Source organism: Pipistrellus kuhlii, unplaced genomic scaffold (genome assembly GCF_014108245.1).
Source record: "Pipistrellus kuhlii isolate mPipKuh1 unplaced genomic scaffold, mPipKuh1.p scaffold_m20_p_25, whole genome shotgun sequence".
NCBI lineage: Eukaryota > Metazoa > Chordata > Mammalia > Chiroptera > Vespertilionidae > Pipistrellus > Pipistrellus kuhlii.
The window spans coordinates 8,243,152-8,269,912 of record NW_023425524.1 but is presented as its reverse complement, the minus strand read 5'-3'; the positions used below and the strand labels follow the sequence as shown (position 1 = coordinate 8,269,912).

General features: G+C 44.2%; 2 protein-coding genes and 1 long non-coding RNA gene across 8 annotated transcripts; 1 reads left to right on the top strand and 2 right to left on the bottom strand.

Annotated features, from left to right (window-relative positions):
* Positions 1 to 997: 997 nt before the first annotated feature.
* HNRNPU (heterogeneous nuclear ribonucleoprotein U) lies at positions 998 to 18,019 on the top strand. Of its 5 annotated transcripts, none has more exons than XR_006742628.1 (16): positions 998 to 1,892; positions 2,707 to 2,818; positions 2,918 to 2,991; positions 4,874 to 5,013; positions 5,470 to 5,569; positions 5,959 to 6,071; positions 6,345 to 6,608; positions 6,875 to 6,994; positions 7,372 to 7,500; positions 7,593 to 7,761; positions 8,036 to 8,275; positions 8,596 to 8,783; positions 9,089 to 9,160; positions 14,922 to 14,992; positions 16,664 to 16,755; positions 17,392 to 18,019. XR_006742628.1 is itself a non-coding variant. In XM_045587134.1 (14 exons), exons 1-14 carry the CDS (start codon positions 1,235 to 1,237, stop codon positions 14,967 to 14,969), a joined length of 2,427 nt encoding a protein of 808 aa, XP_045443090.1. In that variant the 5' UTR covers positions 998 to 1,234; the 3' UTR covers positions 14,970 to 15,401. The 5 variants fall into 5 exon arrangements, 3 of the variants coding, with proteins under 3 accessions (XP_045443090.1, XP_036309521.1, XP_036309520.1); XR_006742627.1 differs by having other exon boundaries at positions 16,664 to 16,768; XM_045587134.1 differs by lacking the exons at positions 16,664 to 16,755; positions 17,392 to 18,019 and having other exon boundaries at positions 14,922 to 15,401.
* LOC123653007 lies at positions 17,464 to 19,081 on the bottom strand. The gene is made up of 2 exons (XR_006742629.1): positions 18,361 to 19,081; positions 17,464 to 17,999 (listed from the first exon to the last, which is right to left on the bottom strand). It is a non-coding gene; the product is annotated as an uncharacterized LOC123653007 (long non-coding RNA).
* A 41-nt stretch (positions 19,082 to 19,122) lies between these two features.
* Positions 19,123 to 25,820, bottom strand: LOC118727725 (cytochrome c oxidase assembly protein COX20, mitochondrial). 2 transcript variants are annotated; one of them, XM_036453633.2, is made up of 4 exons: positions 25,494 to 25,635; positions 20,345 to 20,459; positions 20,168 to 20,231; positions 19,123 to 19,392 (listed from the first exon to the last, which is right to left on the bottom strand). In XM_036453633.2, exons 1-4 carry the CDS (start codon positions 25,533 to 25,535, stop codon positions 19,251 to 19,253), a joined length of 363 nt encoding a protein of 120 aa, XP_036309526.1. In that variant the 5' UTR covers positions 25,536 to 25,635; the 3' UTR covers positions 19,123 to 19,250. The 2 variants fall into 2 exon arrangements, with proteins under 2 accessions (XP_036309526.1, XP_036309525.1); XM_036453632.2 differs by lacking the exon at positions 20,345 to 20,459 and having other exon boundaries at positions 25,494 to 25,820.
* Between the last annotated feature and the right edge of the window lie 941 nt (positions 25,821 to 26,761).

Below are 26,761 nucleotides of genomic sequence, written 5' to 3'. Positions count from 1 at the left end.
TGACAGTTTATGACTGTTCAGTAAACCATTTGGCCCGCGATTTAGGCTGGATTTTAGATTTTGGCCCCTTCTCTGATTGAGTTCGACACCCCTACTCTAGCGTTTCAGCTCGAACATTCCTACAGGAGTAGGAACTGGATCAGAGTGCATGGCTTGGCTGGGCCTCAGCCTCAGGGTTGGCTCCTGGGACCTCACCCCAGGATGGCAGGGCCCTAACCGGGCCGAGTGCGCCTTGGGGAGGGTGCGCCTGTTTGGTGGGTGCAGAAGCCCCAGAAAGGCAGTTCTGAGGTTATTTCCTTGGCGATTAGAACCAGGCCGAGGAGTTGGGTGGGGGTTTAGGGCAGCTCCTCCCCCGCCCGCAGCAGGGAGCGCAGGAGACAAAGGCAGGCCTGCCCTCGCCCAGCCCCAGCTTAGCATCCAATTCGCCCGCAGGACTTAGGAAGCATTAAACCGAATATCAAGCTGTAATAACTGCCCATTTCAGTTGCATAAATTAAAAAAACGAAAAAAAAATTTTTTTAATACGTAATTTGAACCAAATAGCTGGACGGGGCGAATCTAAGATGGAAGGCGGAGGAGGGTTCCAGCTGAAATTGACAAGAGGAGGGCGGAAAGCGTTTGGGTCAAAGCTGCCTCGGGGCCGGCCGGGCGGGCAGAGACGGCGCGGGGGTCGCCAGCAGAGAAGGAGGACGAAGGCCGACACGGGGCAGGGCGGGGGGCCGGCTTAGGCGAAAGGCTAAGCTCTGCTCTCCCTCCATCCGCTGCGGACCGATGGGCTGCACTGCGCGGACCCGCCGCGCGCTGGGCCTGGGCCCGGACCCGGGCCGGGCCGGGCCGGGCGCGGGGGGGCGTGGCTTCGGGCGCGCGCCGGCCCTGCGCGCAGACCCGCCCGGCTAGGGGGCGTGGCTTCGGGCGCGCGCCGGCCCTGCGCGCAGACCCGCCCGGCGCGGGGAGGAGGGGGCGGGGCCGCTATATTACGTGCGCGGCGCCGCGGCGAGAGGACGTTGCGTGCTCGCTCGCGCCCAGCGAGTCTCGGCGTCTCCCCTCGCGAACTCCGTGAAAGGAATTGGCGCCGTTCGACACCAGGCGGGTCCGCTCTGCAGCAGGAACCCACGTCCAGCCGCAGCCGCAGCCTCAGCCGCCGCCCGCGCCGAGGAGCAGCCGCCGCCGCCGCCGCCAGTGCCCAGGAGGAGAGCGAGTCCGAGCAGCGCCAGCGTGAAACGGGGCCCTCACCATGAGTTCCTCGCCTGTTAATGTAAAGAAGCTCAAGGTCTCGGAGCTGAAAGAGGAGCTCAAGAAGCGGCGCCTCTCCGACAAGGGCCTCAAGGCCGACCTCATGGAGCGGCTCCAGGCCGCGCTGGACAGCGAGGAGGCCGGCGGCCGCCCCGCCATGGAGCCCGGGAACGGCAGCCTCGACCTGGGCGGGGACTCGGCCGGGCGCTCGGGAGCAGGCCTCGAGCAGGAGGCCGCGGCCGGCGGCGACGACGAGGAGGAGGAGGAGGAAGAGGAGGAGGGGAACCCCGCCCTGGATGGCGACCAGATGGAGATCGGCGGGGAGGAGAACGGCGCCGCGGGGGCGGCCGACGCGGGCCCCATGGAGGAGGAGGAGGCCGCCTCGGAGGACGAGAACGGCGACGACCAGGGCTTCCAGGAGGGCGAGGACGAGCTGGGCGACGAGGAGGAAGGCGCGGGCGACGAGAACGGCCACGGGGAGCAGCAGGCTCAACCGCCGGCGACGTCGCAGCAACAGCCCCAGCAGCAGCAGCAGCAGCAGCAGCAGCGCGGGGCCGCCGCCAAGGAGGCCGCCGCGGGCAAGAGCAGCGGCCCCACGTCGCTGTTCGCGGTCACGGTGGCGCCGCCCGGGGCCAGCCAGGGCCCGCAGCAGTCCGGAGGTGAGCGGGCGGGGGCGGCGGGTGGGGGCTGCGTTGTAACGTCGCGCGGCGGGAGGTAGGGGGGAGGGCGCGGGGAATCCCGGATTAGCCCGGAGGCCTGGGGGAAATCGGTGTGTGCGACGGGGGTGGCGGCGCCGCCTCCATTATGTGGCTCGAGAGGCGGGGGAGCTGCAGCTGCCGCCGGCGGGGGGTGCCCCGGGCGGCGGGGAGGGGGGGCCCGGGCGGCCCCGCCGCGCTGCGTGCGCGCGGTGCGGGCACATGTCTCGGGAGGGAGGGGGGAGGGGAGAGTCCCGAGGGCCCGGGTTGGGCGCGCTTTGGCGGCTGCTGGGCCGCGGTATTGTGCGCGGAGCGTGGGGGCTCGGCGTGACGTCACTTCCGGCGGGAGGGGCCGCCGGGAGCTCGGGGCGGAAAGGGAGTACAATGCGGCCGCGGGGCGCGCGGGCCCGAGCGGGGGAGGGGCGGCGGGGCCCTCTCCCGTCCTGAACTCTTTTTTTTTTTTTTTTTTTTTTTTTTTGGGTGCACGTGGTCTCGGCCTGTGCGGCGCTATTTTGCTATTATTTTTCGTTGGGATTCTCGAATCTTCTAATGGGCCGCCAATACTTGCAATGTCTCCAGACTGCGTCACTGGCTCTTAATCCAGTTTTCGAACGGATTGTTGCTCCATTCGCGTTAGATCCGTCCCTTAAACACGCCTCCAACGAGGAACAAGGAAATGCCGGGCTGTTTTTTTCGATCCTTGAAACCCAAGAGCTGTGTGCGTGCGTGTGTTGCCTTGTGGCTTGGCCTCCTAAATAGGGGTATTGTGTGTTTGTAGGAGACGGCAAAACAGAGCAGAAAGGCGGAGATAAAAAGAGAGGCGTTAAGCGCCCTCGGGAAGATCATGGCCGCGGATATTTTGAGTACATTGAAGAGAACAAGTATAGCAGGTAGAGGATGCTCACCCCGTCTTGCCCGCACGCCCTCCACCCCCCGTTCTGTATTCTTGGGTGGGAGAAGCTGTATCAGGAGACATTATTGTCTTTCAGAGCCAAGTCTCCGCAGCCACCTGTGGAAGAAGAAGATGAGCACTTCGATGACACGGTGGTTTGTCTTGACACTTGTAAGTGAAGCTGCTGCTCTGCTCCCCCCTGTAATCAAATGTGGTTTCAGTTTTAAAATGTTAGGAAACAACATGTAGGACGTTGAGCTTAAATGCAGAAGATTTAACGGGGAAATGGAAACAGGTTTTTAAAGGCAGGAAGATTTTTTCGGGTACTTTAAATACTTAGTAAAAGGATCAGTTAATTACACAGGCTCTAGCAATTTGGTAATACTTTTATATTACTTGAAAGTTCTATGTAGGAATGTAAAATTAATGCCAACTTTTGACTAGCTAATGGAAACTTGTAAGGCTTCTTTAAAGTAATTTCATCCTTTTTGGACTTAAGTGAGCTATTTGGATTAGTTACATATTTATTAATGGCTTTTTCCATTAGCACCCAAGTGTTTTCCCTATTCTAAAAGATTGTAATACTACTTTATCAATAACTGCTCTTCTGTTCTCAATTCCAGTTCAGTAGCTGCCGCTTTAACATAAGTTGATTTCTTCCAAAGACCTGGGCAGCAGCAGTGGCCTTTCACTGGGCCGCTAGCTTTCTCCACCAGCGAATGGTTTCATGGCAGCGCTGTCACTACTGCTCCCTCCCAGTTGGGTTGCAATCGAGTATGAGGAAGTATTAGCATTGCAAACCTCTAAATGGCCATGGCTGTCAGCGTAGTAATTTTTACTTAGTTTTGCTCAGAACACAGTTCCTTCAGTGGTAGAACAAAGGGTAGAAATAATGGCTTGAAAAGTCGTTGGTAAGGTGCCCTGTGGAGCCTGGGGAGTCGAAGCTTAGATGCCAGTGAATACAGATTGTTTTTATTCAGATATGTCAGCGTGTTAATGTCAAAAGCTTGATTTCTTGTTGAGTATCCTTTACAGGTAGTTAAGATAGTGGAGTCTTAAAAGAAAACTACATGCAAAAGCAGTCAGATGAATGTTTTGTTAAATTTGGTTTCTTAAGTATAAAGTATTAGGTATTGGCAAGGTAAATGAGGCGATGATTCAAGAAGGTAACACTGCTATTATAAAGTAGACAGACTTGTAACTGGTCACCTAGGAATATCAATTTGATAAGTGCAATATTGGGTTTATTCTATCAACGATGGTCAGGGATTTTAATAGATAAGGGGAATTCCAAACTATAGATTTCATTTCTTCTCAACAATAAGAACTTTTTAAGGAAACAGCTTTCTCACTTCAGCTCTCTCAAAAGTGCATGTTAATGAGCCACTGACCCAAAGGTAGCTAGCTAGGCTAAAGACATTTGGATTTGGATAATTCCGGAAGTGGGTAACCCCCACTGTTGTTGGAACAGGCAAGCACAAGAAAGGAGACCTACAGTACGATAATAGTTACAGCATTAGGCAACCAGGTTTGTGTTTTGTAGATGAGGCTGCCTTCACAAGTTTTAGAAAAGAATTTAGGATCTAGATCCCTGGTGTTTTAAAAATAGAAAGTACAGGATCAGCAGCTCATACTCTATTAAAAAATATTTGGTCATGGCCTCCTGTCCGTTATATTGTGGCACTGGTAAATTCTACCTGGTTCTGGCATGCTTCACTTTGATTTCCTGCTATCCTCTACTGCCTGCCTCTAAATCAAGGTAAAGAGCAGAGCAGGTATGTATTAATGTCACATTGTCTTGATTTTATATACTTAAAATACACATTAAACTTGGTGCTTCTTAGTTTTATAGGTGGTTTACACTTCAGTACATAATTGTCAAGAGTGACTTGGTAAGGGGGTGGGGTTTAAAATTAAAAATTTAAAAGAGCATGTAAAAAGTGTCTTATGTAGCAGTTAGACATGTGCAAAAACTTAACCAAGTTTTGTCTACATAGCAGATATATTTACGTTTGATATGAAAAGAAATAATATGGTATTGATATAATTACAGATAATTGTGATCTGCATTTTAAAATATCGAGAGATCGCCTCAGTGCTTCTTCCCTCACTATGGAGAGCTTTGCTTTTCTCTGGGCTGGAGGAAGGGCTTCTTACGGTGTGTCAAAAGGCAAAGTCTGCTTTGAAATGAAGGTACATAGGATTTTGTGTTTTGTAAGAACCTTTGGAGTTTCCACTTACCTGGCACTATTTTGTGTATCAGTAGAACTTTTTATTTTTGGAAGTTTCTGTGTTAGAAGAGGGATAGAAACCTTTTGTAATAGTTGAACATATTTGATCAGAATTTGTGGTACACAGCCAGCCCCATTTTTATTAAAAGTGTGGCACTTGAAAAGACTCACCAAGGTTTAAAAATAGACTCGGTTTTGTTCCAGAGGAAAAAAGGCTAACTGTGTGCTTTAATTGTTGTAGGTTGAGTATTGAAAAGATGTAATTTTTAAACATTAACTGTTCTTTTAAACATCATTCAACCAAATACTTGAGTGGATGACTTTTGTCACAATAGCCAGAGAAGAGTTAGTTATCCCATGAAATGAAAAGGAGTTATCTTTTGGCTTATAGTTTAATCATTTATGATTTGACTTTCAGGTTACAGAGAAGATCCCAGTAAGGCATTTATATACAAAAGATATTGACATCCATGAAGTTCGGATTGGCTGGTCTCTAACCACCAGTGGAATGCTACTTGGTAAAGTTTCTGAGTACTGTGTACTCAATGATTATTTAGGATCTGATTTTAGTAGTTAGAGTAGAGTAGAAGGCATTCCAGATATTTTGCTTGTTTTTGTCCAATTCTGTTAATATTTTAAGTGAGATTAATAACATTAGCATGTGGTAGGCATAGGCTAAGTTTTAGTTTTTCTTTTATATTTGTTTTATGACCAGTAATACTTAAGAGAGACTGTTATCCATTTTATGCAGTTTGCAAATCTATATCTAGTATAAAGTCAGTGTATGTGAAAGAATATTTAGTATATGCTCAATTTTTTAAAAATCTTAAATCAGGAACACTAACGTAAGGGTCATTGAGATGTTTTGAAAAAAATCAACTTCATGGTGGTTCATTATTATTTTTAGGAGAAGAAGAATTTTCTTATGGGTATTCTCTAAAAGGAATAAAAACATGCAACTGTGAGACTGAAGATTATGGAGAGAAGTTTGATGAAAATGATGTGATTACATGTTTTGCTGTAAGTCACAGTCAAGTTTTTATGTATAAATGTCAAGTTATATGCTAGGAAATTTTTTTTTATAGCTGTGTCAATATCAACATTCACTACTAACACATTTTGATAAATCTAGTCTTACCTTCTAAAGCAGTATTGTTTCTGCTTTTGGATATAGATTGAACCTAAATAGGTTTTCCATAGAATAAACTTCACTCTGAATTTTGAAGTTTCTTAGAAGTTTTACAGGAAAGAGATTAAAACTTAATCTCCCCCACCCCCATTCTCCCTTAACAGAACTTTGAAAGCGATGAAGTAGAACTCTCCTATGCAAAGAATGGACAGGACCTTGGTGTCGCCTTCAAAATCAGCAAGGAAGTTCTTGCTGATCGGCCACTCTTCCCACATGTTCTCTGCCACAACTGTGCTGTTGAGTTCAATTTTGGTCAGAAGGAAAAGCCATATTTCCCAATACCTGAAGACTATACTTTGATCCAGAACGTTCCCTTGGAGGACCGAGTTAGAGGTCCAAAGGGGCCTGAAGAGAAGAAAGATTGTGAAGTAAGTGACTTTTTAAAAAGCATTTGAGCACTGCTTCTGTTTGGGCAAAAGTGACATTTTCTTGATGCCATTCCTGTAATTTTTCTCTAAGTAGCTATCTTCTCTCTTTATGTGGAGTGTTAAATTTTCCACAAACCAAATTCCTTTGTTATGGTGCTATGGAAATTCAGATATTTAAAGTGGGTTTTGTGCATTAAAATATATTTTTAAATTACTAGGTGGCTTCTGATGAGTAGACAGTGAAAAGAGTTTTCTTTCCATTGTAGGTGGTTATGATGATCGGCTTGCCAGGAGCTGGGAAAACTACTTGGGTTACTAAACATGCAGCAGAAAATCCTGGTAAATACAACATTCTTGGAACAAATACCATAATGGATAAAATGATGGTAAGTAGAATGTTTGAGTATGATCTCAAGCATTTTAAAAAGACCCGAAGGTGTTCTAAGTAATCCTTCTGCCTAATGTCCTTATCCATTTTGATAGTATTTAAGAGAGGGGATTTGGGGGAAAGTGAAATTGGTTACTTAAATGTAAGGTAAACTGCTTTCCAAATTCTAGGCTTCATTGTCTTAAAGAATTAGGTTCTCACCATACAATAGCTACAAAGATTATGAATAGCTTGGTGTCTTACTCATTATAGCAATAGTGGGAAAGGGCAATATTTAAATTTTAAAATGTTGCCCGTTTTCCATGTAAGAGAGTTAAGCTGATGCTTAGCTTAAGATGCACAGGCTCAAAGGAAACTTCTTGCTTTTAAAAACAGGTAGCAGGCTTTAAGAAGCAAATGGCAGATACAGGAAAACTGAACACCCTGCTGCAGAGAGCGCCACAATGTCTTGGGAAATTTATTGAGATTGCTGCTCGCAAGAAGCGGAATTTTATTCTGGATCAGGTAAGCTCTGTAGCTTTGAAGTTGAGAAAAGTAACTGAAAGTTGGTTTGGTGTAGAATTAATAAATAACTTGTTTTTGTTTTGTTTTTTAAGACAAATGTGTCTGCTGCTGCCCAGAGGAGAAAAATGTGCCTGTTCGCGGGCTTCCAGCGGAAAGCTGTGGTCGTCTGCCCGAAGGATGAAGACTACAAGCAGAGGACACAGAAGAAGGCAGAAGTGGAGGGCAAGGACCTCCCAGAACATGCCGTTCTCAAAATGAAAGGCACGGAATTTCATTCTGTTGGCACATTAGTCTCCTCCTGTGACTTACATCTATAAACTTAAATTAATAGTTTCTGCTAGTGATACTGTTCCAGGATTTACATAACTCTTTGTAAATGAGTGTTTGGCTTATCTCTACTTTTAGGGAAATGCATTAGTAATTGTAGTGTGTGTTGAAAACCTTCAAGCCATTTAATAATTGGAGATTTAAGGATTGTGAATGTGTGCTAATCTGACTTTATTCCTCCCCCCCCCCCACCCCCCCTGACTTATAGGAAACTTTACACTGCCAGAGGTAGCTGAGTGCTTTGATGAGATAACCTATGTGGAACTTCAGAAGGAGGAGGCCCAAAAACTTTTGAAGCAATATAAGGAAGAGAGCAAAAAGGCTCTTCACCCCGAAAAGAAGCAGAAGAGCAATAAAAACAAGAGTGGCAAGAACCAGTTTAACAGAGGAGGTGGCCACAGAGGACGTGGTGGATTCAATATGCGTGGTGGAAATTTCAGAGGAGGAGGCAAGTGAACATGCAGTATTCTCTATTTGATTGGAGATTGACACAAGTGAAAATCTTCTGATTTGGGTCTGTATGTTATTTAGCTGAATTTAACATAGGAAAACTGATCCTCATATTGGTCCTAGCTCCTAGCTGAAAGTTTTAATGTGATTTGGTAGGATACACACCTAGATTATGTCAGTGGTTAAATTAGATTATTACTTTCACCTTTAAACATTTATTTTCCCCCTAAAACAAAGGCAATGGTCCTGAAGAACTCAAGTCATATGTGTAAAGGAGGCACGACACACTGTAATCTAAGGTATCTCTTGGTTTTTTAGCTCCTGGGAATCGTGGTGGCTATAACAGGAGGGGCAACATGCCGCAGAGAGGTGGCGGCGGAGGCGGAAGTGGTGGAATTGGCTACCCATACCCACGTGGCCCTGTGTTTAGCAGCCGAGGTGGCTATTCAAACAGAGGAGGGAACTACAACAGAGGTGGAATGCCCAACAGAGGGAACTACAACCAGGTAAAGATCTATGATCCCTGCGTGCCCTGACCCCTAATTATGTGTATAAATTAGTCTAAAAAGAGGAAGCTTGTGTTACATAGCCTCGGTAAGAATTGTGGGAACACAGTGTAAATGCACCGACATAAGAAAAATTAGTGATGGCAGTAAAATGAGTACTTAATTAAATTTGATTTTCAGGTACACTAATTAGCAACAATCCCATTTCTGTGCTGTGCCCCCTCTTCCTTCCCATGTACAAACCTAAGAAGTTGTTGTGCTCGGAGTTCTTAAGGATTTTTCTTTCTTTTTTTTTTACATTTTAGAACTTCAGAGGACGAGGAAACAATCGTGGCTATAAAAATCAGTCTCAGGGCTACAACCAGTGGCAGCAGGGTGTAAGTAGTTTCTTATGTGCTTAGTACATTAAATTGTATTTTTTCATAAGAATCATTCTTCAAAAAGATCTTACCCAGGGATTGAAGTGTTTGCAAGTGTTACAGGGCAAGGTGTGAATTGTGGTGCAGTCTTAGCCATAATCTTAATCTTTTGAAGGTAAAATGGGTTGATGTTTGGTATAACTTAGTATTTTTTTAATTAGTATTTAATACATATGGTTCTTTTTACTATTAGCTTTAATTGTATAAACTAACCAAGTCCTTATGTGTTTCCTTTTGTAATGTGTTTATTGATGATGATAATGGATATTAATACTAACTGAACATGGTTTGATAGAAATCAGAGGTGTGACAGTTATAAATTTGTTTCCAGCAATTACTCTGAATTAGATTCATTGTCATTTCCTAAAAGCAGTTTGAGTGGCTTATTGATGTTTTTTCTTTAAAAACAAATTTTCTCTTACAGCAATTCTGGGGTCAGAAGCCATGGAGTCAGCATTATCACCAAGGATATTATTGAATACCCAAATAAAACGAACTGATACATATTTCTCCAAAACCTTCACAAGAAGTCGACTGTTTTCTTTAGTAGGCTAACTTTTTAAACATTCCACAAGAGGAAGTGCCTGCGGGTTCCTTTTTTAGAAGCTTTGTGGGTTGATTTTTTTTTCTTTTCTTTTTTGTACATTTTTAATTGCAGTTTTAAAGTGAATCGTAAGAGAACCTCAGCATTGTGCACGATAAGAGAATGTGTCAGTATTTCAGGGTTCTACATTTTATCTGTAAAATGTGACTTTTTTTTTTTATCACAACAAAAGTAAAATGTTGCTTTGTACCTGGTGTCTTTTATTAAGAATTTACTCCCCCCATTTCTCAGAGATAACAGTCGGGAGTCATTGTCACAATATAATAGAAATGTTAGCAACCAGATTCATGTAAGGACTTAAGTGGTCCTCATGAATTGCCTAAGACTCTGTACTGCTCATATTACACTCCATCCTCTCTGTAGTTTGCTGAGTAGTGGAGGGGGTATGCTAAACAGTAGTTTCTGACAATAACTGGGAAGGCTTTTTCTTTTTAAATAACATTGGAATTGGCATAATTGAATGAAGATAAAACTTGGAACCAAGATAGAGAAGATGGAGTGTATGTAGAAGGGCTGTTAAAAATGTAAAACTTGGTTGTATTATTTGTGGAGGCTCAAACTTGTGAAGGTTAAATACCATAATTTTCCATTTGTTCTGCATTTTGATTCTGAAAAGAGAGCTGGCTTTGCCCATTTCTTATTAAAAAAAACTTGTTGTAAATCCAGTTGTCTAATGGGATCTATATGAAGTTAGCTATGTCTGTATGCCCTTCTCCCACAAAATACTGTATAACTAGTGTGCTTGTAGTAGTTAACTCCACCATCTTTGTAAGCTAAATGCAATTGTGAGTCACCCATTTATATCTTAATTTTTAATCATGTCAGTTCTTGAATGGGTATCTCCTTAGCCTGCTGATTTCTTTTTTCTTTCTAAAGAAAGTGGGTGGAGAAATTAATTTAGACGTTTGTTTGCAATAAAAATATTCATTTTACTCTCGTTTTGGGATTCTCGCCATCAAGGTTCAAAATCCCTTTTTAAAACTCCCAAGAGGAGAAAACCTAAGTGTGTGCTCTCTGGACAGCTTATTTTACTCTGTACTTGGAACATTTAGGTTTTAAAAACTTAAATGTATACTGACGATTGATCTGAATTATGAAGTAAAGTTGAATTCTTCCCTTCCCCTCCCCCACAGATGACTTAACATTTAATGAGGGGAAAAGGTAATGGCTGGGAGAAGTTAACACTCAGTTTATCATCTTACAAAACGCTAATGGCTGTCCTCACTGATATTTTATATACATACGTAATACATGAAACTCTGGGAACAGATGCTTTTAGAAGCCATCATGCAAGCCAGTCATTGATTTCACTACTACACAACACTGCTAACTTGACTGTAGCTATGTGATGACATTAGATCCCCTAACTGTAATTTTATTGGGTTTGCACAGAACACTTAATCTTCTAAAGGACCCTCACTAATGTGAAGTGAGGAATCAGGAGTCAAACTGTAGAACTAAAGCTTTAGTCTAGTGTTTGGTTGGTATTTTAGGTTGCTTCTGGTAAGTTGAGGTTTGTCTATATTTGATTGCTTAGATTTGTTTTTAGCCACTTCAAATCAGATTTTTAACTTAAGCTAGGATTTTTTCCTACAAGCTGAGCTGGAGTTGAGTTTTAGATGTTGGTGTAGGTAGCTTCAGTTGATAAATTGTGGAACAGGACTAATCTTAAAATCACCATAAGAATACTTAACAGCACAAGCAATGTCTCCAGGGCTTTTGTCTTTTTAGCAATTAGCGAGCTGCTGGCAGTGACTAGCATGAGCTACTTTGCAGTGTACATTATTACTAGGATTGCATAGACTTAATTTAAACCCAGGGGGCAAAATTCAAACTTTCTTGCTAATGAATGCTAAGGTAATCTAAATGTCTAGGTGCCTTTAAAAAATCTTGACTATACCTGGTAGTTCAGTATTGCTTACTAAGAAACATACTCTAATAATTTGCAGTGGAAGAGTAATGGCCAAACGACAGGCACTATTTAATAATACTTAAGGAGTCTCCAGATCAGAATTAGTAATAAGGCCTATGGTTATATTAAAAGAAATAATCTTAGGAAGTATATAAAACATTCAGAACAGTGAGAGCACAAAATAGCAAGCAATTGGTGGAGAAATGTCAAGTGTAGTAGAGTAAGATCTGTGAATGAGAAACTTGTTTTATCCACCCCTCCCCTTGCCTACCTCTCCTGGAAAGCAAAACAAAAACACAAAGGTCCCAACTATACCTAGGGAACACTCACTGCTTTCACTAGAAAGCTCTGCAGATACCGAGTCAAGAGTTGGATCAGATCAGTCAACTACTGTAGTATTAAAACCATTAACAACATAAAGAGGTTAATCAGAAAAGAAAAAATGGCAAGATAGAAATGAAGTACTTACGTCATGTCAGTTCTCTGTTGCTGGTAGGTTCCATCTTGTCACTGGTTCTAGCCTTGCATGGAGGCTGTGACCAGCTTCTGACAAATGGCAAGGTGAAATCTTAAAATGGCAGACAAGCCATAGTAAACCCACAAAACGAGTTCTCATTTGCCTAGGGTCCATCCTGTCTGAAAATGAGAACTAGGAAACTAGATGTCCTAAGCACTAGCAACAAGGTATTTAAAGCATCTTAAAGACATTCTCCTTAGGAAAAGTACTTGAAAGTTTTCCAGGAAAGGTAATACGTTTTTCACCTAAACATATTTTACATTCATGAACAGCCTCTTCTGTATTTAATATTTGCCTCAGTTGTGGGAATTAAGTGTAAATTGGCTTTTAATCCTAGGATCATTTTTATAATAGGTTCCATTGCATAAATGAAAAAGATGAATTATTTTAGTACTTTTTTAGATAGTAGTATTGACATCTCAGATAAAGATCTGATTGTCAGTTTACAGTATATTTGACGTTTGTAAAAAGCCAAACCAAATCCAGGTAAGATTATGCTTAAGAAAGTATACATTTCCATCCTTTAAAGTTAGTTTCTCATGCACATCTTAAAAACAAATTTTCATAATTTCCTTTTTATATGTAACTAGAATGTCTGAAAAAAATGAAACTTCTCTACTGTCCAGCCCTCCAGAATAGTCATCGGGATATTCTAGAAGGATGAACACAATACTCTCAAAAGCCATTTTATCCCTAAAATTCTTGATATGTTTTGAGTTTGTCGTTATTTCTGGGGCTTTGAGGAAAACGGTTTAAGTTTTAACATTTTAGTTAGTTAATAAAAGGAAGAGTAGGTTATGGCCTGGCAAGCCATTAAGTTTCAAAGGGGTTGTTAGTGCTTTGAATAAAAATCCCTCAATGCCTCAGCTCTCTGAACAGCAATTTGCATTTATTACATAAACTGTAGTCTCTTCAAATCATTAATTGCCTATATTTAATATAAAAGTAGTCTATTAATACCCTTTTGCTATGGAGAGGAGCCTTTTCCTTTAGATAATTTTTAAAATTTTCTTACTGGCCCAGGCATTACTCCACTTGCACACCAAAATATGCAGATCGTAGGGATAGCCAGTTTAGCATTTGAGGTTTTTTGTGTGTGTGTGTGTGTGTGTGTTTTTAAGGTTACTCTAATTTTTAAGGTGTGTTTTTTAGTTAATACTAAGATGACTATGCACTTACACTAAGGATATACTCTCACATCCTATCCAATTGACTATAAATATAGGTGGTTGACTATGTTTTAATTTGTCCAAGGAACTATAAGGGCTAGTAGATTGGAAATAGGTGAGAAATGTTAACGTAATTACTCAAAGAATGTACATTATCTTGTGTGATTAAGTTAGAAAGTGCTGTCCGTGTGGAAAGCCAGATAAGTTCATTTTTTTCAGCATTATGTAGATAAGTGGTTTTAGGTGGTGGCAGATCCAGTATTAGGGGAATGAATGGAGCAGGTAGCTGATAGGCCAGAAGATTCCATAATCACTGCTTGGTTAGGTTGGATAAGGAATGTGACCATGTGTTTAATCTGTAATTACCTAATGATTATTTAGGAATATTGTTTCCTTCCTTCCTATGCCAGAGTCGCTAGTAACTTGCAACTTGACAAGAAACAGGGTGGTTTTTTTCGTTTGTTTTGTTTTATATATATTTAAAATATATTTCATTAATTTTTTATAGAGAGGAAGGGAGGAGGATAGGGAGAAACATCAATGAGAAACATTGATCAGCTGCCTCCTGCACCCCCCCCAGTGGGGATGTATACTGGAATGGAACCTGGGACCCTTCAGTCCACAGGCTGATGCTCTATCCACTGAGCCTAACCTATCCCGGGTTAGGCCCGGGCAGGCGTCTTCAAACTACGGCCCGCGGGCCACATGCGGCTCGCAGAGGAGTCTGATCCGGCCCGCCAGGTTTTTTGGGCAGTGAGCGCAGCCGAGGTGTTACAGTAGGAATTAGTAGTTCATATAGTCCGGCCCTCCAGCTCTCTGAGGGACCGTGATCTGGCCCCCACTTTAAAAAGTAAGAGGACCCCTGGGTTAGGGGTTTTACTTTTGACAAAGCTGAATCTGTGGGTATGAGCATCTCAAGTAGTGAGGTGATAACATTCGAGACATGGAGAAATGCAAGGAAGTTTCAGCCCCTTACTGGCTGTTCCTGTGGCACAGCAGTCACTCCAATGTCCAGCTCGAGTGTCTACAAACTGGAGGAATGCAGGGATTATAGGCTCGAAAGGCTGACATAGCATCTAGCTGATACACACAGCTATTTGTGGCATGTTCTTTCCTGCTGTTCCTTCCACAGTCCACCATCGCCCAGGAGGTAAAATTAGTTTTGTCCAGTAAACCTGTGCTTGCCAAGCACTTGAGAGGCATTGCCACAAATTACTACCAGAAAATTTTTAGGTGAAAACATCATAGACATCCAAATTGAGGGACACAAGTTTAGAATGTTAAGGCATCTAGAGAGATGATATAAAACCAATACTTCAGAATGATCGGGGCTTGTGTAAGTGGCAGCTAACAGGTTACTTTTTTTTTTTAAGGGAGCTATTAAGTTGTTTCGTAACAGTTAAGGGAGATACAGGAGTCCTGGTTAAGTACAATATAAAAGGTTCCAACTTCACCGTTTTTTTCTCTTAAGTAATAAAGAAAATGTGCTGATTTAAATTTCATCTCCTTTTCCTTAGTCTGTCCATGTGAATGTGCTGTGTGGAAGAGTAAAAGGGCCCAACTAAATCTGTTCCAGTCATTCCAATAGGTATTCCAAATTAATTGCTGCTTGTACCTTTAACACTTGTTACATTGAGTTTCTAGGAGCACCTTAGTTAAAATTCCCCTTATTTTAAAAAGATGGAGGGGATGGGGGAAACTTAGTAAGCAGATGGGTAGGTTCTATACCAAAAAAAAAAAAAGTTTGATTTCTCCTTTCCATACCTGAAGTGGGCGGTCCCCTGGCATAGATATTCAAAGTATATGCAAATAGAGCCCAGTCCTCTTTAAGGTTAGAACCTTCCGATTGTTTGAATTCATTGTTTAACTTTTTGCAAGACATTTGTTACAATGTCCTCCATCCTTTAGCATCAGAATACTAATGCAAAAAATAAAAAAGAATATTTGTGTTCTTAGTCTCCCCAAAACTTCCTGCATCTATACTAAGTGCATAAGTATAAAAAAACAACAACAAGTGATTGAGATCCTTTTGGATAACAGAGGTGATAATCTAGGAAGTAAACTTAAGTTCTAAGGAAGGAATAAGGCTCAGGGAGCTTTGCCAGTCCAGAGTATTAATGTGTCTTCCCTGAGGTGTTTAAGCTTGACAAGAAGCTTAGAGGACATTTTCCTGCTGCTATTCCATAATACTGTATTTTGGTGAAATGAGTGGACTTGGGTGATATCCTGATTTGAAATATAGCTCTGTTTTGTTCAATGAAACAAGAGTTCTAATCTGCCAACTAAAAACAATCTAATGGCTTCTGAAGAGCCCATAGCTAAGCTTACAGTGAGCAGTCCTTGCTCAGTGTCATAGATCACTTTCTCACATAGAAATACTTGGGGAGAAAGTCGTCATTCTAGAAAATGAAGAGGAAGGCAAAGGCAGTGGTTGAAAAGACTTTACAGCATATTTGTAGTGCTCATGTTACAACCTTTTGAAAATGTAATACTTTGAGAAATGCCTGCATAAGTTTTGTGTCCCTAAAGCTTCCCTTTTAAGAGAAAATTTAGAGATGGAACTTCATGCACAAAATATATGTGTAAGATAACAGTATTTGGGTGGTAAAGGATATTGGTATGTTACACTGACCTGATTTGATGACCACTGGACAATATTTTAAGATGCTTCCAAAAATCCTTCACTCTGGAGGACCATTAAAATCAATCATAGCAATCGTTTTAATTTTCCTACTTTCCTCATTAAGGTTTTCTGCTTACCCAAAGCATAGTGTATATATTAACATGACTTTTAAAGGGGTGTCTTGACCCCCATCTGCAACAGATTTTTATCTAGGAATAGAAGGATTCAAACCCTATTTGATCCCTAGCTCTGTGCTGAAAAGTGCATAAACAGGAATCCTGAATTTATTATATAGACCTCCTCGCATTATGTAATGGAAGCAAAGGGAAACCAGCGATGGAGTAGAGGTACGTAGACTAAAGAGATGCTTGCAAATCAAATAACGGAAGTAGGGATAGTAAAAAATTTCTTGTTGCCTAACTTGGTCAATATCAATTACAAGTCCAGAGAGAAGCTTGAAGTTAATTTTAATTCCCTGAGGTCCTTTTATTAAAACGTAAAATCGAGTAGTCAAAGCAAAGGGGAGGGACGAGGGAAGGGGAAATGCTTAAAATACTGGAAAGTTAAAGCAGGTGCGATAGATAAGCCACGAGATGTCGTCAGAACTACTAATGGCTGCAATTCTATTTCAATCAGCTATTTAGCTGGTACCCACTGCTACGTCACCTCGTGTGACGTTTTCGGATTTGCTGGGACCCTGACGGACACGGTGCAGCTGGAGGCTCCAGGTGGGCGTGGAAGGTAGGTTCCTCTTTGAGACTAAAATCTGAAGTGTGCGCTTGGATGAGAAGGGAACCCGGTTTCTGTCCATTTGCTGGTGAACATTTAGTAATTCGCTGTAACAAGTGGTGACTGTTTGGTGACCCTCGGTCGGAATGTGAAGATAGCGTTGACAGGGTTCTTGACAAGACACTTAGGCTCAACTTGCAGCACAGGTCATTGGAAGTGCCACCCACTGAAACAGGTGAAACTGGTATGAGAACCTAAATGAGAAGGTGATCCTAATCCCCAGAGGTTAGTGACCAGGAGGATAAAAAGTTACAGAGAGGAAGTAGAAGATACTTGCAGTGAAATTAAAAAGTTTGGGGAGTATGAATTCAGGTCATGGTGTGGCCCAAAGTGCACTGAAGATAGAGGTGACGGGACTGGAAGTGGGGTGGCAGAGTGGAAATGGACTGGAAAGGCTAGAAGTGGAAGTGTCAAGATCTACAATGGAGGCCTTGTCAAATGTGTGCAGAGCAATGATACAGGGCTTGGAGTCTGATAATTCAGTAATACTCTCCTAATACCTTACTAAATAAAAAGATACATTGTATTAATGATCATGTAAATTTACGAAGTGACATCTCCCTGTTTTTCTCCAGGTCTGCAATTTATAAAGCATCCTGTGAAAAATGAAAACCACCTTGTTGTTGGTGAGGGTCCTGGAAATTTTCACCAGCCAACAGAGGCTTCTCTCACCCTGGGTAAGATGTGACCATAGTATGCTAGAGCTAGAAGCAGCCTTAGTTATTTAATCCAGTTGCCTAGTTTTATATGTTACATATATTTGTAAACTGAAGCCAAGGACACAGGTGGCCTGCACAGCTTGTTAAATACCAGCTTTGATGAGTACTCGTCAAATTTTCCCCAACTTGTGCAGCCTCTTAAATGAGTGTCACGTCCAGGCTTCTTAAAAACGTAGTATTTGGTGGCTGTAATATGATTAGCGTAGACTGCATTCAGTGTTGTGTCAGTAAGAGTAGGCAAGACCTTGTCAACAGCATTTTCCTTCCTGATACCCTTCTCGAATCAATGCCAAGTCCTTCCTTTGGTGGCTGCCAAGATGATTAGGATCAATAAACATTAGGACAGATGTCATTCACTAGTCTAGCCATTTGGTAAACCTCATAGCCTAGGCACCCTAACCCTCAAATAGCAATAAATTTATCATTTCTTAACCAGGAAGACTTAGCATGTATTTTATTTAACACTTTTTTTAAATGCTGATTTCGAGACAAAAAAAGTCACTGTTTAGGAGAGGAAGAATTTTCCTGAATGAATAAATGCTGTGGGTTGAGTTGTACATTGGCTGCTTAAAAAAAAAAAAAAAAAAAAAAAAAAAAAAGAAGGCAGAAGAATGAATTATAAATGTCTTATCAGTTTGATGCTGCTATCTAATCTGGCAGTTCTTTTTCCTTTGCATCAAACAAGTTTTGAAAATATTTTGTGCATATTTAAATTCTACATAAAACTTAAAAACCATGCATACTTCCCAAAACATATTTAGAACAGTTAAAAAGCAATCTTTACCTGTTGTGTGACACATGGAAGAATAGTGTCAAGCAATAGACACATTTTTAAAATAATTTGCAAAGTGACCCAATCTATTAGCTTCAAGTCTTATACTACCATTGGTTTAAGAAATTAGGATGTGTGGCTCAATGCTTGAATGTGGAGCCATGAACCAGTATGTCAGGGTTCAATTCTTGGTCAGGGAACATGGCAGGGTTGTGGGCTTGATCCCCAGCCAATCGAAGATTCTCATTATTTTTTCTCTCCCCCTTCCTCTCTCTCAAATCAATAAAAAAATATATATTTTAAAAAGAAACCAGGAAGTATTCCTTGTTTTTAACTGTACAGTAATATGATTGTTTTTTAAGGCAAGCTTTAAAATATAACTAGGATTTTATTTTTTTAAATGGACAACATTACACTCACTGCAAAGGAACTTTTTTAAACTTGCTGAACACTTTGTTTTGTATGCCAAGTCCACTGTTAAGCTATAGTAGTAGTAGATAACAGGGCCAGAATCTATATATATAAAAGCCTAAGCAACAGAACAACAGAATAACTGAGTGACGGATCCACCGGTCACTATGACGCACACTGACACTCAGTGCAGGAGCTGCCACTGGATGGGCCGTGCACTCCCACAACCCGGCCAGCCAACCTCCTGCGGCCCTTCCCACCAGCCGGTCCCAGTCAGCCCCAATCAGGATGGCAAGAGAGCCACAACGGCCCAATCCCAGCCAGGCTGAGGGACCCACCTGTGCACGAATTTGTGCACCGGGCCTCTAGTAAGCTCACAAAACGCTCCTACAAGTGAAAGAGACTACAGCTTGCACATGGTTTATTGACTTGATTGAAAACCGTATGGTACATGCAATGTTTTACATAGTTGATCTCATCTTGGTTCACACTGACATCAGTAGTCGTATTTGGGTTCTATGCTCGAGACTGTTCAGGTGCTATTGCTGCTGCTCTTGGCTTGTTTTCTTTCAGGATCAAGGTGGGTACTTTCATACAAAATCTTATTTTTAATTCCTTCTCTGGTGATTCTTTCCTGGATTCTTTGCTTTGCATAATTATACCTACAATGGAGCCTTGGAAAAGAAGAATACGAAGCTGTTAATATAAAGTTCCTATAGAAACATTTGACATTTTATAGTAATAAAATTCAGGAATGCTTACAGATGAGTACCCTGAGATTGAAAATATAATCATTCTAATCTGGTGGTTTGGTGTCAACGATACCTACAAACACTCTTGTTTTATATAAAATTGGAGCCCTGTGCATGAATCCGTGCACTAGCTGGTCTGCCACCCTCCTGTAGCTCTCCACCCCTTGCCCACCCTCCTGCAGATCTGTGATCCAGTTGTCATGCCTCACTGTGTAACAGATAATTAGCATATTTCTTTCCTCTAAGATGAGGATTCCTGTCACCTTAGCTTAATTTTTAGAACCTGATTAAATGGAACGAGAGTACTTTGTGTCTGGCATTTTTTGCTGATGAAAGCAGTTGATAGTCATCCATGCTGTATCAGTTCTTAGTAACATCAGATACGCTGGGAGCAGGGGTGAAATGGGAGTTAGGGTATAAGGTACAGGGTGGAGGCCTTCATAACCGAAGTATAAGCCATAACTTGGCATTAGTGGCATATTATGCAGCCACCTATTTATTCCAGAAATGGTATAGAATGAGTACATGCACATACTGAAAGGATTAAGACATTCCAGCAGTATCATTTCTTAAGAAATTTCCATTAAAAAGTCCTTGCTAAGTAACTGAGGGTGGGAAATTGCTCGGGAAAGAGCACGTGCGTTGGAATTGGATAAACCTATAATCCTGGGTCCCCTTGAATGCTCAGTGCACATACCAGTATCCTAAAGTCACGACAATAAATCCTCCTACTCCAACATCGCATGATCTTCTAATTCTACCTGTCAAAGAGCACAGACATTGTCATTACTATACATGATATATTACTTCATCTAGAAAATAACAGCTTGCTACAGATAGGTGTGTGTTTATATAGAGAAAAGGAGATACTCACTAGTTAACAAAAAATGTCCAAGGCCAGCCACAACAGATCCTAATGAACCATATAATACTGAGTCCCGTGCACAGGGAATGTTCTCGACATCTAAAATTCCTAGGAGCTTAAAGGTCTAAGATAAAATGAAAAAGAACCTAGATTGAACAAGAAAATATTGTAGATCACAGTGGTTTGGCAAATAATATGACCAGGAATCGGTCCATTTACTTTTAACATCCTGCTTTTGGTCTTTGATCTGAAGCTGAATCTTAGTGGGAAACTTTGATAATTTAATTAACCAGAAAGCCCCTGGTAGAGTAACATAACCTAAATCCATTGAATTTTGATGTTAGGTAATAATTTGCTAATTAAGTAGTTTAGAAATGAGCACATTTTTAAATACATTTTTGTTGATTTTGCAGAGGGAGATAGAAACATCAATGCTGAGAATCATTGATTAGCTGCTTCCTGCATGCCCCACAACCCAAGCATGTGCCCTTGACTGGAATCGAACCCAAGACCCTTGAGTCTGCAGGCTAACGCTCTATCCACTGAGGCAAACTGGCTAGGGCTAGAGATAAGCACATTTTATGAGCTCTTTAAACAGTTATGACATATGCCCAGGTTGCGGGCTTGATCAGTAGGAGGTGTGCAGGAGACAGCCAATCAGTGATTCTCATCGATGTCTCTCTCTCCCTCTCCCCTCTGAAATTAATAAAAATATTTAAAAAAATATTTAATGTAAAGATAAACATTAGGCATTATAACTCCTGTTTCCTTGCCTGATACGAGATTGGATGTTCAAGAAAAAAAGTCACGTCTGTTTCATTGTGGCATTTTTTTTTTTTAAATATATATTTTATTGATTTTTCACAGAGAGGAAAGGAGAGAGCTAGAAACATCGATGAGAGAGATACATCGACCAGCTGCCTCCTGCACACCCCCCACCGGGGATGTGCCCGCAACCAAGGTACATGCCCTTGACCAGATTCGAACCTGGGACCCTTCAGTCCGCAGGTAGACGCTCTATCTGCTGAGCCAAACTGGTTTCGGCCTCATTGTGGCATTTCTATTCAATAAAAAAGAAGTAGAAAACCTATGCAGGTTTTCAGTAATGTAGCTTTTAAAAGAAAGCTGCTTGTCCATTAGGTAAGTCCATTGGGAGGCCAAAGGGGGAGGAGGTTTCTCTTGGACTGGGTGTAATGTAAGGGGCAGACTGGTCACAAGTGGGGAAGGAAGTCCGGTGAAAGGTTGAAAGAAGATATTCTTGGTTGTATTTTTCTCCCGTTTGCTGCTTTAGCTTAAGCTTCTGCCAGAGAAGACAATGTGTGACCTGGTTCCTAATAAAGCAACAATTACACACTCTCTTGGATCATTCTATTCCATTTTCCCTCTGGTCTCTCCCTGCTAACCCTTCCCCCGAACACAGGTTACTTCATGCACACAGCAGGTGTTTGTTCATACTGCACTTCAGTTTTGAAAGCTCTTGAACACAAATTTTCATATACATATGTGAATTGTGCTTCTAGGCTTTTCATTTCACTTAGAAAAAAAAAAAAATCAGTTTCTCTATCAGCTCAGAAGCCCAGTGGAGCGTGTGGTTGGAGGTGAGGGTGAGCCACTCTGCAGGTGGGGAACGTTGGGCTCTGCAGGCCACCTCCGAGCCAGCCTATCTCCCCTGGGAAGGAGGCTCAGATGCTGGGCTAGGAGGCGCTAACGGGTGGAAGGTGTGGCTTTCACTTTGGGGCGAGAAGGGTTGTCCAGCACCATGACCGGCAGGACACCTCCTCCAAAGATCACACAGGTTTCTATAAGGCCTCTGGGATATTCAAGTCTGGGTTCCCTTTTATAATGGAGCCATGGGGTGACACCCCCCAGCATACACCAGAATCTGCAGATAAACATTTATCGGGGCACTTGTGAAAAATGCCATCCACCTCAATCCTTGACCAGTACATAAAATATGTGTGGCCAAATTGTGTTATTTAAGCCATCCAGGCAACCTGATTTTTAAGAAAATGTTTTCAAAAGTCAGGTCTGGGATAGGCCATTGGAATGTTTAGAAGACTCCAGGTCTCTTTAAACATCTCCCAGAAATTACCCCATTTAAGATGGTCCCTTCTGGAAGCAGCGTGTGGCTAGAGGCCCAGGATTCTGCCACTGAACATTCTACGATGTAACCTGTTGTGGTTGAGAAACCAGTACTGCCAAGGCAGAGAAACCACCGCTGGCCTAAAACCGCTTCAGTGGAGCTGGTGGAGGTGTTGGTGCCCTGCCCTTGACAGCCCTTCTGTTTAGTTTCCCATTGACCTCAGATCTCTGAAACGGCTCGGGGTCTTTACATAGAGCTGTAGGGTGCTGACAGAATGAAAACTGATCTGGAACCTCAACCCGCCACTTCCCCTCCCCCAAACCTCGTCATTTCCATTGCATCCTTTAACCCTTTGGTTATGGATGGGGGGAAAACCAAGGCTCACAGGAGTCATTTTCCAAAAGCCACTCATTAGGGAGTAATAGGACTAAAATACATAATTGTGTTTCTGCAGCTTTTATGGAAACTGTGTAAGAATGAACAAAATCTAAGATGAGATGCCTCTGGGTTTGATTCTGACCAAGGGCATAGGCCCAGGCTTCAGGCTCAATCCTCGTGTGTGTGTGTGTGTGTGGTGGGGGGGATCCTGGAGGCAGCCAATTGGTGATTCTCATCATCGATGTTTCTATATCCCTGCATCTCTGAAATCAATAAAATATATTTGGGGTGGGGGGGAATTAGAAACATGACCAAATCTGACTAGTTGGAGGCACTGACCTCTCTCCCATTAGATTGTCAAATTTTAAAATAACAGTGAACAACAGACATCTGTTGTGAATGAATCATACCTAATTTTTTTGTCAGCAAAAAATGCATTTTGGAGTGCCACAATTTTAGTAATGTGTGCCATAGATGAAAAAAGATTGAAATTCACTGGTTCAGAGTATTGATTACTATTAATTTCCAGAAGCAAGTAAGAACTAGTCTTCAGGATATGAATTGTAAGATTCTCAGAAATGGAAATTAACATTTCTCTGTTCCCTAATTAGTCTTCAGTTTTAATTTGTCAGTAATGAATTTAGCCCTTAAACTAAGGAATTTTTCGAATAATATTTTATAGGCCTATTCTGAGATTTATAAAAGCAACATTACCAGCTGACCTTGATAGAACCAAGGGAAGTTCAAGGTTTCTAAGCCAGAACGCCAATTTAATAATTTATAGGAAACAGATCAGATCAAATTAACCCAGCTCATTTCCCATTGCCAAATGTATCTGCCTCAGTGTCCATATTGTTTTCCTCTTGTTACAGAGGATGAACTGGCCAACCAACTGCCACAGCAGCCAGAGCCCAAATTTCATATTTTAAAATTTCTCAAGCAAAGAAAAAGAGCAGAATAAAAGTTTTTAAGGGCTAGTTCTATCAGGTATGCTAGCTTAGTAACCTTTCTCTCTTATTTTTAATCCTCGCCCAAGGATATTTTTCCATTGATCTTTTAGATAGGGTGGATGAGAGGGAGGGAGACAGATCTGATCAAGGCCTGGGCTGGGGAGGAGCCTGCAACCAAGGTGCATGCCCTTGACCAGATTTGAACTCGACACTTTGGTCTGCAGGCCAGTGCTCTTTCCTCTGAGCCAAACTGGCCAGGGCCCTTTCCCATTTTTATCTTGGCCGACTCTTAAAGATCCATCTCTGGATTGTAGTAGAAATAATTGCGGGGGGGGGGGGGGGGGGGGGGGGAGGTGCTGGTTTTTCTGATACTCCCTGGGCTGCTACGTAATTCAGACATCTATTTTGTACTTTTTGATGAGCTTTGATAGTAGTGTTTTATGAACAATTTACAGGACTTCATTTACAGTATTTTGTTTTGCTAATGCTGGGCCAATTAAATAGGTTAATTTTTTTCTTCCATTGAATTCTTTTATCACTTCTCAGTGAATTAGACCACCCTGACCATTACATGACAGCCGTTCTCTCCTATCAGAGTGAACAGTCCGGTATAGAAGAGACTAAAGCTCCATTCAAGAGCCCAATGTTCTCACAAAACAGTAAAGAACTCCGTATATTAAATATGGGAGTTACAAATGGGTACATTTTGTTACACTAAATATATTCCAAATAATATTCATTAAAAACCAAAGGCACCAAGAGTTGTATAAATAGGCAAAATTTGTTATTGAATATGGAAAGGTTTTGTCCAACATTTGTTCATATGAACCTTTGAATTGATCGGCTGTCTTGGCCAAATATAGGTGGAAAAATCCCCAGAGAAACATGAACTTTGAAAAATTGAGCACAATTTCCAAGCTGGTCAGAGACTATCCTAATCAGAGACTATCCTAACTACAGATTAGGAGCAATTATGATGCACTGCGGGTCTTCAGTCTGTTCATGATTGAGCCACTGATACGCAGTGGATATTAAGTCCAAGAGAAAGGAGACACATGATTAGCTTCTAGCCCAATGAATGGTATGACAGCTGTGCGGACAGAAGCTCCGCAGCCCTCCGGGGAGCTGGAGGCTCGCCTCGCTCAGCTTTGGGGCACCTGGAGGAAGGGAGCAGCCAGGCTGGGCAGTGAGCGGCCAGGCGGGGGCTTTGCACCGTCAGGCACAGGTGGAAGCAGCGCGTGGCCGAGCCTGGATAGTAAGTTCACAGGGTAGCGCGTCCCGGCCACCGCGGTGGACGCGGGTTACAGGCAATCGCCCTGCGGTGCTCCACGAGGTCGAGAGCGAGCAAGATGAACTCCAACCTTCGCTCCTCCTCTGCACAGAAGCCCGCGGGGATCGCACCAGCTTCCCGCTCCTCCACGGCCAGGCCCCGTCCTCGGGGAGCTTGCTTGCAAACCCTCTGGACTATGAATTACAGCGCATGGCCGGTCGGCCTTTCCCAGAGCCCCGCGATGCTCACAAGCACCGGCCCCTCCTCCTGCTGGGCGCTCCCTCGTCCCGGCAATGCAGGGACCACATACTACTGAGCCCCGTGCACAGGGAACGTGGGGCTCAGGAATAGGACCCACCCGGAGGGCAGGGAAGCCAACGGCACGTGCTCCGGCCTCCGGTGTCCCAGCTGCAGAGGCCGCGTCCTCCAGAGGCGCCCGCCCGCCCACGCCCCGCTCGCCCCCGCCCCCCAGGTTACCTTCTGCTCCGAGGGCTCCGAGGGCTCCGGCGAGGCAGCCATGGGGACCAGCCGGCGCCTGCACCGCCGCCCCGCCCCGGGCCTTCGCGAGCGGAAGCCCCGCCCCTCCGAGGGCCGCACCAGCGGAAGCTCCGCCCCCTCCAGGGCCGCGCCAGCGGAAGCCCCGCCCTCCCAGAGCCGGCCGCCATTTTAGGGAACGTTTCTGCTGCTCTGCAGTGGCTGCGCTGGTCCGGGCCATCTCCTTTGTTCATCGAACGGGCCACCCCTTCTCCCAGAGGGGTTCCCCCCGCCCTGCCAGCCGGCCCCCCGGCAGGGGAGGGCTCGGGAAGCGACGCCGCACCCGGGCTGCGGCCGGGCGCGGGCGGCCCCTCGAGACCGCGCCCCTCCCCGCCCAGCCCCCGCCTTCCGCCCCAACCGCCATTTCTAACCGTCGCCCGCGCTCGTGCTCCGCGTGCTCGGCCCCCGGGCGCGCGCCGTTGGGCGGGGGGGGGGGGGGGGGGGGGCGCTCGTCGCCGCCGCTTTGTCCCGCGCGCGGCCCCCGCCGGAAGTGGGCTCGCTCAGGCCGCGGCCCGCGTCCTTTGTCCTTCCGGTCCCCCCGGCCCCCGAGCGCCGGCTGCGCCCCGCCTCCCCCCTTTCCCCTCGGCGCTCCGGGGCTCCCAGCGGCGCCGCTCGGGCCGCTGGAGGGTTCGGGGACAAAATGGAGGGGGCGGCTCCCGGGGCCTGAAGGACTGACTGGGGGTTTCAGTAGAGAAAGGCCTGCTGCGTGCACGGTTCATGACGGCGGGTCCACGTCCCCCACCCCCACCCCGGCCCCCATGGCTGCGTTCACGTGGACCCAAAGCCCTGCGTGCGGGCGCGGGCTGCGGAGTGAGACGGGGTCGGTGTGGCAGCGGCCTTTGCGGGGTTTCTGTCCACCCCGAGGCCATGTCCTCGCCGTGACCTTAGGCCTCTTGCAGGTCACGCGTGGCCTCCCTGTGTCTCAGGGCCCGGGAAGGAGGGGTTTGGGGCGCCCATTGTGCAGAGTCATGCTGCTGCGCGGGGGGGGGGGGGGGGGGGGGGAGAAATGGGGGGGTCAGGCTGCTGCGGGAGGTCATCTGCCGGGGGTCAGCCGCTGTTGGGGGTCATCTGCTGGGCGTCAGACTGCTGCGGAAGGTCATCTGCTGGGGGTCAGGCTGCTGCCAGGGGGTCATCTGCTGGGGGTCAGGCCGCCGCCAGGGGTCATACGCTGGGGGTCAGGCTGCTGCCAGGGGGTCAGGCCGCTGCCAGGG